This window comes from Hyla sarda, chromosome 7 (genome assembly GCF_029499605.1).
Source record: "Hyla sarda isolate aHylSar1 chromosome 7, aHylSar1.hap1, whole genome shotgun sequence".
NCBI classification, from domain to species: Eukaryota; Metazoa; Chordata; class Amphibia; order Anura; family Hylidae; genus Hyla; species Hyla sarda.
Window position 1 is genome coordinate 202,651,589 of NC_079195.1, and position 18,439 is coordinate 202,670,027.

At 45.4% G+C, this 18,439-nt stretch overlaps 1 protein-coding gene across 2 annotated transcripts in view; it reads right to left on the reverse strand.

Annotated features, from left to right (window-relative positions):
• The window catches only part of ZFYVE9 (zinc finger FYVE-type containing 9), a 69,724-nt gene that overhangs the window by 30,850 nt on the left and 20,435 nt on the right, over positions 1–18,439 (reverse strand). Inside the window, exons 1-8 of one of the 2 annotated variants that reach the window (XM_056532240.1) lie at positions 18,109–18,228; positions 12,042–12,143; positions 9,240–11,059; positions 7,740–7,839; positions 6,388–6,564; positions 4,038–4,201; positions 3,737–3,848; positions 1,518–1,640 (exon numbers count right to left, since the gene is read on the reverse strand). In XM_056532240.1, the coding sequence (XP_056388215.1) occupies positions 1,518–1,640; positions 3,737–3,848; positions 4,038–4,201; positions 6,388–6,564; positions 7,740–7,839; positions 9,240–11,059; positions 12,042–12,111 (2,566 nt within the window). In that variant the 5' untranslated portion in view covers positions 12,112–12,143; positions 18,109–18,228. Of the gene's footprint in view, positions 1–1,517; positions 1,641–3,736; positions 3,849–4,037; positions 4,202–6,387; positions 6,565–7,739; positions 7,840–9,239; positions 11,060–12,041; positions 12,144–18,108; positions 18,229–18,439 lie in introns of those variants that run through there. The other variant, XM_056532239.1, reaches the window with a different exon arrangement.

Here is an 18,439-nt window from a genome sequence, read left to right on the forward strand (position 1 = left end):
CCAGGTTGGGAAACACTGCACTACAGTCATAGCAATAATGATCATCACGAGTCGTGCTCAGGCAGTAACCACTTTCTTCCTTTGGTCAAGGACATCTCAGGATAAATAACAGGAGGGGGTGGTCTACAGTATTAAATTGGTTTGGATTCCTATCTGGAAAGATGTGCTATTAGCCGATGTCAGTGTTTGATTGCTTAACCCCTTAACGACGCAGGACGTATATTTACGTCCTGCGCCGGCTCCCGCGATATGAAGCGGGATCGCGCCGCGATCCCGCATCATATTGTGTCGGTCCCGGCGCTAATCAACGGGCGGGACCCGCGGCTAATACCACACATCGCCGATCGCGGCGATGTGCGGTATTAACCCTTTAGAAGCGGCGGTCAAAGCTGACCGCCGTTTCTAAAGTGAAACTGAAAGTATCCCGGCTGCTCAGTCGAGCTGTTCGGGACCGCCGCGGTGAAATCGCGGCGTCCCGAACAGCTGATCGGACACCGGGAGGGCTCTTACCTGCCTCCTCGGTGTCCGATCGACGAATGACTGCTCCGTGCCTGAGATCCAGGCAGGAGCAGTCAAGCGCCGATAATGCTGATCACAGGCGTGTTAATACACGCCAGTGATCAGCATAGGAGATCAGTGTGTGCAGTGTTATAGGTCCCTATGGGAGAGATCAGTGTGTGCAGTGTTATAGGTCCCTATGGGACCTATAACACTGCAAAAAAAAAAGTAAAAGAAAAGTGTTAATAAAGGTCATTTAACCCCTTCCCTAATAAAAGTTTGAATCACCCCCCTTTTCCCATAAAAAAAATAAAACAGTGTAAAAAAATAAATAAATAAACATATGTGGTATCGCCGCGTGCGTAAATGTCCGAACTATAAAAATATATCATTAATTAAGCCGTACGGTCAATGACGTACGCGCAAAAAAATTCCAAAGTCCAAAAAAGCGTATTTTGGTCACTTTTTATACCATTAAAAAATGAATAAAAAGTGATCAAAAAGTCCGATCAAAACTAAAATCGTACCGATAAAAAATTCAGATCAAGGCGCAAAAAATGAGTCCTCATACCGCCCCGTACTTGGAAAAATAAAAAAGTTATAGGGGTCAGAAGATGACATTTTTAAACGTATAAATTTTCCTGCATGTAGTTATGATTTTTTCCAGAAGTGCGACAAAATCAAACCTATATAAGTAGGGTATCATTTTAATTGTATGGACCTACAGAATAAAGATAAGGCGTCATTTTTACCGAAATATGCACTGCGTAGAAACGGAAGCCCCCAAAAGTTACAAAATGGCGTTTTTTTTTCGATTTTGTCGCACAATGATTTTTTTTTCCGTTTCGCCGTGCATTTTTGGGTAAAATGACTAATGTCACTGCAAAGTAGAATTGGCGACGCAAAAAATAAGTCCTTAAGGGGTTAAGACCAGTAACTAATCTAGGATAGATCATATCATAGGGGTTTATTGCGGCCTTCTTCTGCATAAACTCTTCAGACTCCACAACATGACGTACAGTTCACAATCTTCACCATTGCCAAAAGATTTGCGTTCAGGACAAACACGAGGGGATCTGGTCCGCCATCTTCCATTTGCTGCATGACAGACATCTGAGAGGGGCGCTCTTCCACAGCATAATCTAAGGGAAGGAATAAGACATTTCACTAAGATTATCCAAATCATAGCCAGTTTAAAGGGGTATTCCAGGGGGAAATTTTTTTTTTATACATCAACTGGCTCCAGAAAGTTAAACAGATTTGTAAATGACTTCTATTAAAAAATCTTAATCCTTCCAATAATTATCAGATGCTGAAGTTGAGTTGTTCTTTTCTGTCTGACAACAGTGCTCTCTGCTGACATCTCTGCTTGTCTCGGGAACTGCACAGAGTAGAAGAGGTTTGCTATGGGGATTTGCTTTTACTCTGGACAGTTCCCGAGACAGGTGTCATCAGAGAGCACTTAGACAGAAAAGAACAACTCAACTTCAGCAGCTCATAAGTACTAGGATTAAAAAAATTTAATAGAAGAAATTTACAGATCTGTTTAACTTTCTGGAGCCAGTTAATTTTATATATATATATATATATATATATATATATATATATATATAAAAATAAATGTATGTTTTTTCCTGGATAACCCCTTTAAAATCTCATGGGTTATAGATTATAAGATGTTGGTCATATGCCTAGCAATTTAATAAATTGTGTCAAAAATCTGACATGCTGAGAAAATGACAGATCGTAGGCACTAGCAAACTACGATCGGGTCCGCAGCCCCATAATAGTTAATGGCTCCGTATCTGTCAGTACCTGTCCGTGCACAGATATGATTTCAGGCGATTTGAGCTTACAAAATCGTATCTGTGCATTGGAAGGTCAAATCGCGGTGCGAAGCCAGCCTAAGAACAACTTTCTATATAAATCACTTACAAAAATAAAGACAGAAACATTTGTAATATATATATCTTCCTCCATTATCAGCTCCCTGCACTGATGGCTCACTCAGAATTCAATGATAAGTCATTTTAATCAAATGATCAAAGAGGGTGCTGGGAGTCGATCACCATTGATCTGATACAGAAAACCTCCCATAACAATGAATAACGGTGCGTTCACACTAGGGAATTCCCGCTGAACTCCAAGAGCGGAATTCCGCGGTGTGAACATAACATTAGTGTGAATGGGTCTCCGCGAGACCCGTTCACACAGCGGAATTTCCGCGGCGGACAATTCCGCCGCTGAAATTGTTCCGCGCAAAAAAAAGAACATGTTCATTCTTTGCGCGGATTCCGCGAGCACTGCATAGCTGTCAATGGTGACGGCTCAGTGCCTCGCGGCCCTAGCGCCGAAGCATCCTCGGCGGCGCCGCCAGCCGGAAACTCCTCATGCGGTATTCAGCGAGCGGAGAGTCTGCAGTGTGAACGCAGCCTAACCCTGAAAGAAGAACTGCCTTTTATAAAAACTTATCCCCTATCCTAAGGATAGGGGAAATGTGTCCAACCGCTAGGCCCCACTCCTTGATCTCCCACACTGTGCCCTCATTCTCTGCATGAAAAGAGCGGTGTCGACTCCTGCATGGAGCTGCTGCCGACACGACCCCTCCATGCATCTCTATGGAAGAGCCGGAGATTGTTGAGTGCAGTGCTCCGGCTCTCCCATAGAGCTGCATGGACGGGGCGTATGGGCCTGAGCTTTGTGCTATGGTCGACACGCCCCATTCAGGAAGAGAGCTGGGGCGTTGTTCAGAAGATTGCAGGGGGTCCCATTGATCTGACACTTATCCCCTATCCTTAGGATAGGGGACCCTTATCCTTAGGATAGGGGATACGTTTTTATAAACTGGAGTTCTCCTTCGACCAAAACTGGGAGAAAAGAAAAATTAGCTGTTACCCACAGCAATGCACTGGTTTGTACGGTATCATTTTTAAAAGCCTCTCTAAGGGTGCATTCCCACGTGGCGTATTTTGCTGCGTATTTGGTGCTGCTTATTTTCCTACCCATTGACTTCAACAGAGAAAATAAAATACGCAGCTGCAAATACGCCGTGTGGGAATGTACCCTAAAACAAAAATTGGAGCCGGGCTCCAACTGGTTGCTGTAGATAATGACTTTACTGTTCCCACATGGCCGTGATAGAAACCACTTGTAAATCTAAATGAATGGTAATTAAATATAAATGTAACAAAATAAAAAATACTTAATTGTATTGAATTTAACTAAATAATAAAATCACCTCCTTTCACACCAGTGGAGATAAGAATAGGGGGGAGTCCATCCTCTGGTATAAGATTCATTGCACTGCCGACCTGAGTTATACTGCCACAGAACCCAGACGTGTTCTCAGTCTAAAACACAAAAACAAAGATGAATACAGAAGACAAATTAATAAAAAAAGAATAGAAAAAAAATACACAATTGCTGATGAGTGGTTCATGTTTTGGGCAGTGATTATTGGTTATGCCAAGACCACCCAGCACTTACACAGAATACAACATTTTTTTTCTCCTATAGACTTCTCAGCAGTGTATTCTCACCTCTGAAGACGGGGAGTTGCTCGGGGAGGACTTGTTCGTGTCATGTGACACAGTCAGGTTTCCAGCCGCAGGCGCTGTGCTCACTTTTCCCGCATCAGCAGCTTCCCCATTCGGTAAAATGCCATCGGCAAACCAGACTCTCCTCTGCTCCCTGGACTGTGACCCTATAAAAACAAACACAGGTGCCTTTACTTTTCATCTTGTAAAAACTTATATTTAGTTTTGTATGTACTGTATTATTTCCATAAGCCAGGGTTTCCCAACCAGGGTGCCTCCAGGTGTTGCAAAACTACAACTCTCAGCATGCCCGGACAGCCTTTGGCTGTCCGGGCATGCTGGGAGTTGTAGTTTTGCAACATCTGGAGGCACCCTGGTTGGGAAACAGTGCCATAAGCAAATACATTTAAATAAATTTAGTTAAAATACTGCATCAGTACAAAAGGTTCCTTAGAAGAGATTTCTAATAAACAAAAATACCTATAACAAGATGTTATTTTAGAGGAATTTTAAGGACCATACTGACTAAACAATGGAAGAAAAATGTTGAGAGTCCTCTGGGAGAAAGAATGGAATTCTCAGGAAGTCCAAGTGACACACCTCAAAGGGGAGGCTGAAATCACATGGGCTAAAGGGGAAGGAAAGCTATATCCTCATCACTTAACTTGATACACATTTCTGTCATGTAATTAAAGGGGCATCCCCACCTTAGCTTGTTACCCCATAGCCATAAAGTGATAACAGGCTGAATGGTGGGGGTCTGACCACTGGGACCCCTGCCAATCTCAAAAACAGGGACATAATTGTCCAAGGACAAATTGTCCACGCAAGGTCACCACTTCATTCATTATGGGGATGCCGAATGAAGAGGTGGCCACGCAAGCATGGTGCACTCCACTAATTCCAAGGACATTTATGTCCCAATTCTGGGGATTGTCAGTCGGACCCCCGAGATTAAGCTGGTTAGCTCCTATCCTATGGATAGGGGATAACCAGCTCACATGTGAATATCCCTTTAACCCCTTGCCGCAAATGGACGTATATATGCATCCATTTTATCCCGTGACTTAACGCAAATGGACGTATATATATATACATACACATGTCCATTCCCCATCACGGTGCCGCAAGCATGCAGGTGGTGATCGGCGGCTGGGGTCGGTGATCGCATATCGCTGGGCACACGCCACAGCTGTCAGGAGCGGAGCTGCACTCCGATCCTGACAGTGAACCCCTTCAGGGCAGCGGTCAATCTGACCGCAGGTGACAGAGGGAGCTCCCCCTGTTCAACAACGGCGCCGACATGATCGCGGGTCGCCGTTGCTTGCTATGGCAGCAGGTGGCCAGATGATGGTCCTGTCTGCCTGCTACGGAAGCCTGTGAGATCCAGCCAGAGGCTGGATTGCACAGGCTGTAGCGTGTGCAGCTGATCAGGTCATACTGTGCTGCAGTACAAATGTATTGCAGCATAGTATAACCTGTAAAAAGTGGGTTGGGGGGGGGGGGGGGAGTTTGTCAATAAAAGTATGAAGTAAAAAAACAAAAAAAAAAAATGCCCCTTTCCCAATAAAAGCCCTGTATTATCATAAAAATAAAATAAAAACACAAATCATATACATATTAGTTATTGCCACGTCCGTAATGACGTGTACTATAAAGCTATAATGTAAACTATCCTGCACGGTGAACACCTGTAAAAAAAAACAACAAAAAAGTTCAAAATTCACCAATGTTAATACAAATAGCGGAATAATAAAAAAGGTAGCATGTATTGCAAAAATGATACCATAAAAAGTCCAGCTTGTTCCGGAAAAATAAGCTCTCACTCAATGGCTTCGGACGAAAAAAAAATAAGTTACGGCTGTCGGAACATAACACAAAAATGGGAATAGAAGAATTTTGCTCAGAAAAAGTAAAAACAACAAGAACATAAAAAGCTATATAAAACGGGTATCGCCATAATCGTACCGACCCACAGAATAAATATAACATCACTTTTACCACTGAGCGAACACCATAAAAGAAAAAAAAACACCAGAAATGTTCCAGTTTTTCACAATATTTGTGAGTTTTACAACAAAAATGCCCCACTTATATAAAGAACAATATGTCACGAAAAAACTATCTCAGAATCGCTCCACTCAGAAAAAACGTTCTAAAATTATTACCATTTAAAGAGACACATGTCAAATAAAAAAGAACCTGGTTATTAAGGTAAAAAATGCGTCCGTCCTCAAGGGGTTAATATTATTTACCTTAACATGTAAACTTAAAAGGTAACTAAGACAAGAGACATTTACGGTATATACATACAATAGATCTTTATATAATTTAGGACTACCAAAGGATTTACCTTCTGTTCCCGGATGCTTTAGGACTCCGACAGGCACCATAACAGTAGGAGGTGGGGAACTGAGGGCTCCTGAAGCTTGTGCCTGTTGCATTGGGGGTATCGTGGAGCAGTACTCAGCGGGGTTGTTGGGGTTTGGGCTCTGAACCGATGCGCTCATCATGTTCTCCCACGCTTGGGCTGAAATGCAACAAAGATAAAAGGTAATGATAAAAAATCTGCTGCGGGCAGGAACTATCATGGTTCTATAATATCTGGTGTGACGGGGAAGAGAAAACTTCTATGTTGGACCTGGTGACTATGCAATAGCACTATACACTGTGGCCTTATAGCTGTTGTAAAACTACATCTCTAAGTACCGTATATACTCGAGTATAAGCAGAGTTCTTCAGCACGACTTTTCGTGCTGAAAACACCCCCCCCTCGGCTTATACTCGAGTGAACTCTCCGCCTGTCAATCCCTTCATCAGTGGTCTTCAACCTGCGGACCTCCAGATGTTGCAAAACTACAACTCCCAGCATGCCCGTACATGGGCATGCTGGGTGTTTTAGTTTTTAAACCTCTGGAGGTCCCCAGGTTGAAGACCACTGCGGCCTTCGTCATCATCCAGCCCCCCCCCCCCCTTTTGTACTCACCTCCCCTCGGCGGGAAGTTAGGGTGAGCTGGTCCGGGTCATCTATGTTGCAGGGACCGTCCGGTGGGGAGGATTAGTCGTTGCGGGCTGTACATCTTCACATCCCTCAACTCCCCCCCCCCGGTGAAAATGGACAGCCCGCAACAACTAATCCTCCGCACTGGACGGTCCCTGCAGCATAGATGGCCCGGACTAGCTCACCCTAACTTTCCGCCGAGGGGAGGTGAGTACAAAACAAAAGGGGGGGGCTGGATGATGACGAAAGCCACAGTGGTCTTCAACCTGCGGACCTCCAGGTTTCAAAACTACAACACCCAGCATGCCCAGACAGCCGGGCATGCTGGGAGTTGTAGTTTTTCAACCTCTGGAGGTCCGCAGGTTGAAGACCACTGATGAAGGGATTGACAGACGGTGATGATGAAGGGGGGGGGGGATGATGTATTTCCCACCCAAGGCTTATAGTCGAGTCAATAACTTTTCCTGGGGTTTTGGGGTAAAATTAGGGGCCTCGGCTTATATTTGGGTCGGTTTATACTCCAGTATATACGGTATACCCTGAAAATCACTGACTGTCAGGGCATGCTGGGAGTTATAGTTCTACAGCAGCAGAAGCAGCACAGGTTGGCTTTTTTTTTTTTTTATCATAACCTACAGAAGTTTTCCAAAATGACAGCAAATAGTTTGCACAAACTGCAAATACAAGAATAGACCATGACTTACCATTAAGGAGTACAGAATGGCAGATGACACACACACGAGCCTCTTTCTTATCCATGTACAGTAGTTTGCATTTAAGGCTGCAGCAGGCAGCACAGAATACCTGAAGATGAGAAGAGGAGAGATACAGTCTTTGCACTTATATAAGAATACATATGCTGAATCATTAGTAAAGACAACACAGAAAGCCCGGCCTAGTTCTCATAGTGTGATAATAAATATACTTTCTCAGATTATTTTCTCAGTCAGTACAGTGACGACCCCCCCCGACCTACGATGGCCCCGACATACGATCATTTCAACATACGATGGCCTCTCAAAGGACATCGCATGTTGAAGGCAGCATCAACATACAATGCTTTTGTATGTCGGGGCCATCGCATAAATGGCTATCCGGGAAGCGCAGACTGCTTCAGCTGCCACTGGATAGCCATTTACGGTGCCCCGTGTGGTCCGCTGACGATCACTTACCTGTCCTCGGGGCTCCGGCGCGTCCTCTTCGGGATCCCCTGCATCATAGGCGCTCTCCATCGTCGTCATCACGTCGCTGCGCACGCCGCCCCGTCATCCAATAGGAGCGGCGTGCGGCGCGACGTGATGGCGGCGACGGAGAGCGAGGATGCCAGGGAAGCAGAGGCCTTGCCGGAGCGTCGGGGACACCCCGGGGACAGCGATGGAGGGCGACATCCAGGGAAGCAGTGACGGTCCGGAGGGGTGGGGACAGGTGAGTACAACTTCCTATACCAGTGGTCTTCAACCTGCGGACCTCCAGATGTTGCAAAATTACAACTCCCAGCATGCCCGGACAGCCGTTGGCTGTCCGGGCATGCTGGGTATTGTAGTTTTGCAACATCTGGAGGTCTGCAGGTTGTAGACCACTGTCCTATACTTTACATTGCACGGATCCCTCAACATACGATGGTTTCAACAAACGATGGTCCATTTGGAACGGATTACCATCGTATGTTGAGGGACCACTGTAGATGAAATCCACTAAAGCATCCCTGTTATTTAGAAGTTTCGATCGGTTGGTGGTCTCAGTGCCCAGACCCCCACCAATCAGGAGAACAAGCAGGCAAAAGTGCAGTAGGGTGCTTTACTTCCAAAGCTTGCAGTGGTCTCCGTCCTGCTTCTCTGGACAGTGCCAAAGACTAATAAAGGAGCCACAGGATGCAGATCGCTGGGAGACAGGGAGAAAAGCAAACTGTAGCGCACTCTAAAACCGAACAGCCTTAACTAGAAAATAATTAAAAAGACCAGTTCTGGGGAGTTCCCAGACCTGTGTCCTGCCGCCTACTGACACTAGCTAAAACTGATTACCTCACTTCCAGTTGGCAGGTATATCCTGCCAGGGAGGAGCCGACTTTTTTTTCCCTAGCATCAGCGCCTCCTAGTGGCAAGAGCATATACCCATTAGTATAGGTGTCCCCCAATGAAGAGCGACCGAGAAAGAATTTTTTCAAATTACAGGTACACATTTTCATCCCCAAACCATTGCCATACCTTTCCACATGCTCTGCAGTGATGTCTCCGTTTCGTAAATGTGAACCTTGCCTCGCATTTCATACAGTTAGGGGCTTGAGAGTCAGGGACCCAGACTGGAGCTACCTCCCCTAGAGTTGTTAATGGCTTGGTGGCAGAAACCCCATACTGCCCAGCAAGGAGGTCATTATCAGGGCTGTCTGGGGACACTGCAAGGCACGGACTGTTGGGGCCCCTGTAATCCCCAAGCAGATCACCATTTGCATCAAATCCAGGGCTGCGGATTCCAGCTTCATCACGGAGCACATCCGACACAAAGATGTCTTTCTGACTTGACTTGTTTAACACGTCATTTTTGTTTTTGGAGCTGCAGCCAGCATTGGGGGGGACCAGGTCACATTGTAACATCTCAGATAATGGCTTTGGAATCTGCAGCTTAAGATGAGTGGGCTGCTTTGGGCGTGCTCCACCATAGGGGACACTAAGAGGCTGCACGCTGCTGGCCGTTTTTGACGTCTGCCCATGCGCAGGTGCTCCCTGACTGCAGAGGCTATGCAAGTGGTTCTTCAAGACCTCACCACCGGCATTTACCAAAAGTCCTCTCCCCTCTAGGAGGTCATCTTCCCTCTGCTCGTAAACATTAGCATAATATTCCGATTTGCACTCCTCTATTTCTTTCTCCTCCGTCACAGAGTCTTCTTTCGATGGCAAACTCTTTGGGTTATGAGCTACAGTTGGGTTTTGCATTCCATAGGAATCACACCCATTTTGGAGAGATATTAATGCATCCGTTCCATCAGCATTACACTGGCTACTTTCCATATCATTTGTCAGAACGTTGTCCGAGTTTTCAGGTTCATTGTTTACTTGAGACCTTTTGTCCCTATCTAGTGTCTCCTCATCTCCATTCATCACATAAGAGTCTGAAAAGTTCTCCACCACCAGTCCAGGAGACACAACAGACTGGAGACCATCACTTGCTAGTGCAATCTGATCACCATCTAAAGGCCTGTGTTCACCCACATTAACTACCGGTTTATCTGTAGATGGAAGAAATGAGGCTTTTAGACGATTTTCACTAGAATCATCCCCTCCAGTCAGAACACTGATCATATTTGAACCATCAAGAGGACCGGATAGATTTTTATTGTTATTTTCCGTACTGGAGACATCAAGTTTGCTAGGAGAAAGCTGACACACCTCAGACATTGGGGGCACAGAAATGGGTGGACTATTAAGGTTTTCAGTGCTATTTTCACAAACACTATGGGGCAAATTACTATTAATGCTACTGTGTCTCTGCACTGTGTTGCATACACTAGCTTCAATAGTATCAGAGATCTGGGCCACAGTTTTGCAGTCTGGGTCGCTCTGTGGTTGTTCATTTGTGTCGGCGACATGTAACAGCGTTTGAAAGGTCTTTTCATTGTCCACAGCATTTTCAGAGTTCACCATAGCTTGTCTTGTAGGAGTGCTGCAAGGAGTCAGACACTCTCCAGGAGCAGCACTTTTACCACAGCTCATACTTAGGGTAACATCAGCCAACAGCGACTCCTCTCCACACTGCAAAGCATTTGTACTGCATATGTTTTCTGGCTGGGCTTTCCTGTCCTCAGCCATGCTGGTGTCTTCTGTCACCATAGTGGACAGCTCTGAGGCTACACACTCAATCTCTCCATTAGAACAAGGCGTCAGGCTGGGTGATCTGTCTTTGAGGTGAGCCTCAATGGCAATGATTGATTTACTGACATTGTCCAGTGCAGAATTCTCTGTCAAACGAGAAGGAGGATTTAGGATCTGGTTCCACTTTGCATCCAATAATCTTGGTGAAACATTCTCATCTGAAAAAAAAAAAAAAAATTACAGGAATAAAAATTCAGAGCAAAAGACTGAAGTTGCCCCTAGTACAAAAAAAAACCACCCTAGTATAATATATTATATAACTAGAGATAAAAGAAAGCAAACCTGTCAGATCCCACAAAAAAAAGGAAAAAAAAGTTACTCAGTACCTAATCCTGAATGTACATCTAATTTGTATGCCTCTATCACCTATATTTATTTAATAAATCCCTCTTTTCATTAGCTCACAGTGTTAGAAATCCTCTCAGGGGAAGGGGGCGTGTCCCTCCCTTGTGGTGGTGGGAGGTGATTGGTGCATCGGCTCATGCAGCCTTGTCCATGAGTCATCTCTTGTCTATGACTCATGGACAAGTCTGATGCTGCTGCAGGACTGGTTAGTGTCCCAGTAGGTATGGGGACTACCCAGTGAAGGGATTTTCAGGAGCCATATTCTTTATTAAATAGTCAACATTTTTAAAGAACCATATTACAAACGGTCTATAATTTTCATTAGTAACAACATATAAAAAGTTTTTGGATCTGACAGAGCCCACTGAACTTCAAGTAGTGGCGGAGAATTTGTTTTGTATAGAAAAGGATCTGCTTTGCAAGTGCCCCCAATTCCATGGATAAGTCATACCAGATTCATTTCAGGGAACTTGAGCACTTTAAAAGTGAAACAACTTTTTCATGGCAAAGCAAATCGAATGCTCAAAATTAGATTTATCAATTCATACTTTATATTCACTAATCTATAATTATACACACAAACACTGAATACAACTAGGCTTGTTAAATTTCATACTAAAACACTCCAACCATTCCCACGGTCTATACCAGGGGGCCTCAACCTATGGCTCTCCAGCTGCTCTAAACTTTAACTCCCAGCATACATCTGTCAGGGCAGCCTGGAAGTTGTACCTTTAGGAATACCTGGAGAGGATAGCAGTGACTAGAAATAGTAACCATATTGTACTACTGCACCTTCATTCTTTTCAAATTCATCTAATACTTTGTCCAAGTTACACGATTCTTCCTCAAAATAGTTCTCCATTTGTTAAGGACCCTTCAGGCTGAGGTGTTAACCTACAAAACAAGAATAAATATTATTTAGTTACGAAGAATAGAGGTTTATTATGATTGATAAAGACTGAGAGAACACAAAACATATTACACAGTTTCTTCAAAGGGAACAGGTCACATATCCATGATCATTTTTGGCTAAGTAGTCATGTGGTTTTAAAGGGGTTATCCAGGAAAAAAATGTTTTATATATATCAACTGGCTCCAGAAAGTTAAACAGATTTGTAAATTACATCTATTAAAAAATATTAATCCTATCAGTTCTTATGAGCTGCTGAAGTTGAGTTCTTTTCTGTCTAGGTCAGGGGTCCTCAAACTACGGTCCGCGGGCCACATGCAGCCCGCCGAGGACATGTATCCGGCCCGCCGGGTGTTTTGCTGTCGCTGCCTAAAGAAGTTTTCGGGACACAGGGATGCCCCTGTTCACTCTCTGCGGCCCCGCGTTTACTTTAAAAACACAAGGACCGCCGGGAGGTAGCGCACGTAGGGACGTGCGTGCGCCCATAGAAACGAAGCGCGGAGGACATGCGCTGGCCAGCAGGACGTGCGCTGGCCAGCTTGGTAAGTGTCACCAGCGGCACGTCCGCTTCGGTGCTCCGACCACCGCTCCTCCGGTCCTACTGCTATGGCCGGACCGGAGGTCGGAGCACTGAAGTGGGGCAGTACACAGGCATACAGCCTCCAGCCATACACTGTATATGGCTGGAGGCTGTATGTCTGTGGGGGAACATACTGCCAACTAAATGTGGGGGAACTATATTGCCAACACTAATGTGGGGGGAATATATACTGCCAACCTAATGTGGGGGGGAACTATGCTGCCTACCTAATGTGGGGGGGAACTATGCTGCCTACCTAATGTGGGGGGGAACTATGCTGCCTACCTAATGTGGGGGGAACTTTTTTTTTAAACTATAGTCCGGCCCTCCAACGGTCTGAGGGACAGTGAACTGGCCCCGTTTAAAAAGTTTGAGGACTCCTGGTCTAAGTGCTCTCTGATGACACCTGTCTTAGGAACTGTCCAGAGTAGAAGCAAATCCTCATAGCAAACCTCTTCTACTCTGTGCAGTTCCCAAGACAAGCAGAGATGTCAGCAGAGAGCACTGTTACCAGACAGAAAACAACAACAACTCAACTTCAGCAGCTGATAAATATTGGAAGGATTAAGATTTTTTTATAGAAGTAATTTACAAATCTGTTTAACTTTCTAGAGCCAGTTGATATAAAAAAAAAAAATACATTTAAACATTTTTTTTTTCCTGGAATACCCCTTCATGGTATTCATACACATGCGATAGTTAGATCCTACTCTACCCCAACACCATCTGTCAGGAAAGTCGAGATAATTCCACACACTTTAGACGGCTAGTGCATGCAAAATTGGTGTGTTCAGCTGGCTTTCGAAAGTGCACCTATCACAGCAATGAAAGGGTTAAGGGGCCAGGATCAGAGGTTTTTGTGACAGCTCTGGTTCTCGAAGTAGGAAAGGTCAGTGAGCCACAAGCCAATGGTCAAAAGATATCGCTGTAGACTGGGAACAAACCTGGGCACCAACCTCAAAAAAGGCAGTGAGGGGTGAGTGTGGGGGAGGGGGGTAATCTTCGTTCCAACCTCTTGCTCATATAACCTCCATAATAGTAAAAAATCACGTAGGCTGCTTCTATGTGACTTGAATACCACAGTACTACAATGTAAAATCCATAAATGACAGACATTGATGAGAAAAGTGTGCGCACGCAGATGAAAGCTCAGTGCTGGGACCTGTCGGCTGAATTTGCTCTTTCCTGGTGATGGATTTGGGGAAATGCATTTATAGAGGCTCTCAGGGCACTCAAGCCTCCGCAGGCCGGGATATTACTGCCTGGCTGAGACGTAATGTGAGGGAAAGAGAAAAGGGCTGTGATAGAACGACAGAAAATTGTCAGCAAGAACAAATCATAGGAAGTTGTGCGCAAGTCGGGCCTCATTACATCGGGTCACTTTCACAGCTATCACGAGGTGCATGGCTCCCCGCACCCCCCTCACCAGTCCTTAGGAGAGTGACGTAAAATTAATGACATTGGCTAAAATTAAACTATAATCCCATTTGCAATTCTCAGAAGAAATGACACATAAAATGGCCTGAATTTAATAACAATGATCGGGAGGACAGAAATAACAGCGAGGAAAACAGGATTTGCGATCAGGTTTAGAGCAGTAATACGGAATCTTAATAAGAATCGAGGCCATAGCATCAATGACATCCGAGAACATTACTGACATATGATGTATCGCGTATCTTAAAGGAGATCTCCAGCCAAAAGGTTTGTTTATCCTACATACTCGAGACGCCGGAATAAACTTTAACTTACCATATATACTCGAGTATAAGCCGACCCAAATATAAGCCGAGGCCCCTAATTTTACCCCAAAAACCCAGGAAAAGTTATTGACTCGACTATAAGCCTAGGGTGGGAAATACATCATCCCCCCCTGTCATCATCCAGACCCCCATCATCATCCCCCCCTGTCAATCTCTTCATCAGTGGTCTTTAACCTGCGGACCTCCAGATGTTGCAAAACTACAACTCCCAGCATGCGCTTCGGGCCCGGACTAGTGATGTTGCCTTGACAACAACGCACAGGGACGTTGCGCATGAACGTCCCTGTGCGTCGTCGTCAAGGCAATGTCACTACTCCGGGGCCGGGCCCAAAGAGCGGAGACGAGGCCCCCCCCCCAGTGAAAATGGACAGCCCGTAACGACTAACCATCCCCACCGGATGGGTCCCTTCACCATAGATGGCCCGGACCAGCTCACCCTAACATCCCGCCGAGGGGGGGTGAGTACAAAACAAAAGGGAGGGGAGGGGGGGCTGGATGATGACGAAGGCCGCAGTGGTCTTCAACCTGCGGCCCTCCAGAGGTTTCAAAACTACAACACCCAGCATGCCCGGTCAGCCGATGGCTGTCCGGCCATGCTGGGAGTTGTAGTTTTAATTTAGCCAAACAACAAAAACGGCAAAACAATGCGTGCCGTATGTAGGTCCCGGGGGTACCAATATATAGCCAAAAACAAAGAGACCCACAATACTAATATTATTTCAAAAAGTATAACAATCTTTATTAGACAATAAAAAACAGTATTAAAAAATTAGAAAAAGGCAGAGGATGACCTTACACAGGAGACAACAGGTGCCAGTGGACCTGGTATGGGTAATGGAGGTATTCAGTCAAGAGTATACATAATATAAGGCTGGCATAGCTGCATGTTTACAATATCGTAACAATAGATATAATATCTAACATACATTGAGGTAGCATAGGAAGCAGCAATGCAATACAACAGACATAAATAGGAAATACCTAAGAAGGACTACCTGTCATATACCCAAAGGCCAGGAACACCTGGCCTTTGGGTATATGACAGGTAGTCCTTCTTTAGGTATTTCCTATTTATGTCTGTTGTATTGCATTGCTGCTTCCTATGCTACCTCAATGTATGTTAGATATTATATCTATTGTTACGATATTGTAAACATGCAGCTATGCCAGCCTTATATTATGTATACTCTTGACTGAATACCTCCATTACCCATACCAGGTCCACTGGCACCTGTTGTCTCCTGTGTAAGGTCATCCTCTGCCTTTTTCTAATTTTTTAATACTGTTTTTTATTGTCTAATAAAGATTGTTATACTTTTTGAAATAATATTAGTATTGTGGGTCTCTTTGTTTTTGGCTATATATGAGTTGTAGTTTTGCAACATCTGGAGGTCTGCAGGTTGAAGACCACTGATGAAGGGATTGACAGGCGGAGAGTTCACTCGAGTATAAGCCGAGAAAAATCGTGCTGAAAAACTCGGCTTATACTCGAGTATATACGGTATCTTCCGCCCGTTACATGACGCTCAGCTTACCACCAGCCAAGGGGCCACATGGCTATGGCCGGCAATTAGCTGAGCGCAGGGTGACACGTCGGACCTGAAAACCCTGAAGAGGGCCGGGGCCAGAGGAAGGGTGAGTGATTCCATTGGCATCGGGGGAGCAGCGGAAGGTTAAAGGGGTACTCCGGTGCTTACACATCTTATCCCCTATTCAAAGGATAGGGGATAAGATGCCTGATCATGGGAGTCCCGCAGCTGGGGACGCCCGTGATCATGCACGAGGCACCCCGTTTGTAATCAGTCCCCGGAGCGTGTTCGCTCAGGGTCTGATTACGGTCGACCGGAGGGCTGGCGGCGTGCGACGTCACGCTCCACCCCTCAATGCAAGCCTACGGGAGGGGGCACGATAGCTGCGGGACTCCCGCGATCCTTTGGATAGGGGATAAGATGTGTAAGCACCGGAGTACCCCTTTAAAGTTTATTCCAGCAACCCAGGCTGCTGGAATATAAATATAGTTTTGAGCAAAAAAGGTTCAGAAATACTTGTAACTTACAGGTTAAAATCCTTGCTCATTCAGGGTGTACAACTTTTCGTTTTTGTGAGGGCGCAGTGACCTATTGTGTACTCCTAGGCAACTCATCACGGAAACACAGTCCAATCTGAAGGCGTCAGGTTACAGAACAGGAGGAGCCGGGCAGATTGATATACATGTTCATATGAATAGATTCAGGATGAATAGCAATTTATTTATCTAAACCTATGCTTGTTGGGGGCTTAGGAGTCAAGTGGGTGGTCTTAATTAGTGATTGACAGTTATCTTTGTACGCACACTAATTCATGGATGGCTGTCAATCACCTGCATGTTATCTGGCCTCCAACCTCTCAAGTCAAAACACCAATAACAAAGGGGAAGATGTATCAAGACCTGTCCAGAGGAAAAGTTGCCAATAGCAACCAATCAGATCGCTTCTTTAATTTTGCAGAGGCCTTGTTAAAAATGAAAGAAGCGATCCGATTGGTTGCTATGGGCAACTCAGCAACTTTTCCTCAGGGCAGGTTTTTATAAATCTCCCCCAAAGAAGAGATGAACAGCCGGGACTCCTATCTATAGGAGTGAAGGGGTCACATGGATCTTCTCCTCAGAGGTATTCATTCAGGTTGAGCTAGTACTGAGGTAACCTTCAGACGAGGGGATCCACAGTGTATTTTACGCTGTGGATCTGCCGCCGAAGGACCCCTACAGGGTGCCTCAGATGTGCCTGTTTGAAGCGGCAAGACGCTGCTACGAGCAGACACACTGTGATGTGCGAGTCGCCGCGTGCATACGCAGTAAACTGCTCTCAGCCCAGCTCAGGGAGCCGCAATGTGCGCGAGTACACCAGGCATTTGCGGTGACTCGCACATCGCAGCAGTGTGTCTGCTCATAGTGGCGTATTGCCGCTCCAAGTAGGCACATCTGGGGCACCAACTAGGCTCCGCTCGTCTGAATGTACCCTTAATGTTACTTTCTGTGTAGATCCCAAGTACTTACAAACCATGTAAACTGTGTAGCAGAGCTCAATGACTGTAAGCACCGAATAGAGTACAGACCAGACACCATGATCAAAAAGGGTCCTTCCGCTGCATCCAAAGTGGCTTCATGTAAGCTCTTAGGGGGAGATTTATCAAAACCTGTCCTGAGGAAAAGTTGCCCATAGCAACCAATCAGATCGCTTCCTTCATTTTAAACAAGGCCTCTGCAAAATGAAAGAAGCGATCTGATTGGTTGCTATGGGCAACTGGGCAACTTTTCCTTTGCACAGGTTTTGATAAAACTCCCCCTTAGACCACAAACCTCTAGATGTTGCTAAACTACAACACCCAGTAGGGATGCACGATTTCGGGAAAGTGTGTGATTGCGATTATAGAGGTAAATACTGTGATATAATAAGCATATGGTGAAATCCCCCCAATTTCATGTCCAATCTCCCCATTTCACATTCCCATCTCATTTCATTTTTATCCTCCCATTTCATGTCAAACCCCCAATGTCACATCTTCCCTCCCCCCAATTAGTGTTGTGCCAGGGAATGGGGGAAACCAACAAAAATAAAAACCTAATACCTAGCCCCGATCCCAGTAGGTCTACCGCAGATCCCATTGTCCTCCACATAGTCCGGTGTCTTACAGGGCTTTATTACTCAGCCAATCACTGGCCTGACACATGACACTGCAGCGTTCACTGATTGGTTGAGCGGAAAGGTCCTGGAACCAGCTGGTTGCCGGGAGCACAGAGGAGAATGGACCTGTGGCAGATCTACAGGGAACGGGGCTAGGTGAGCAACAGGGTTTGTATGTTTCCTCCACGCATCAGAACAACATTAATAAGGGGGGGGGAGGATGTAACATTGGGGAATAGACGTGAAATGGGGGTGTGGATATAAAATGGGGGGGG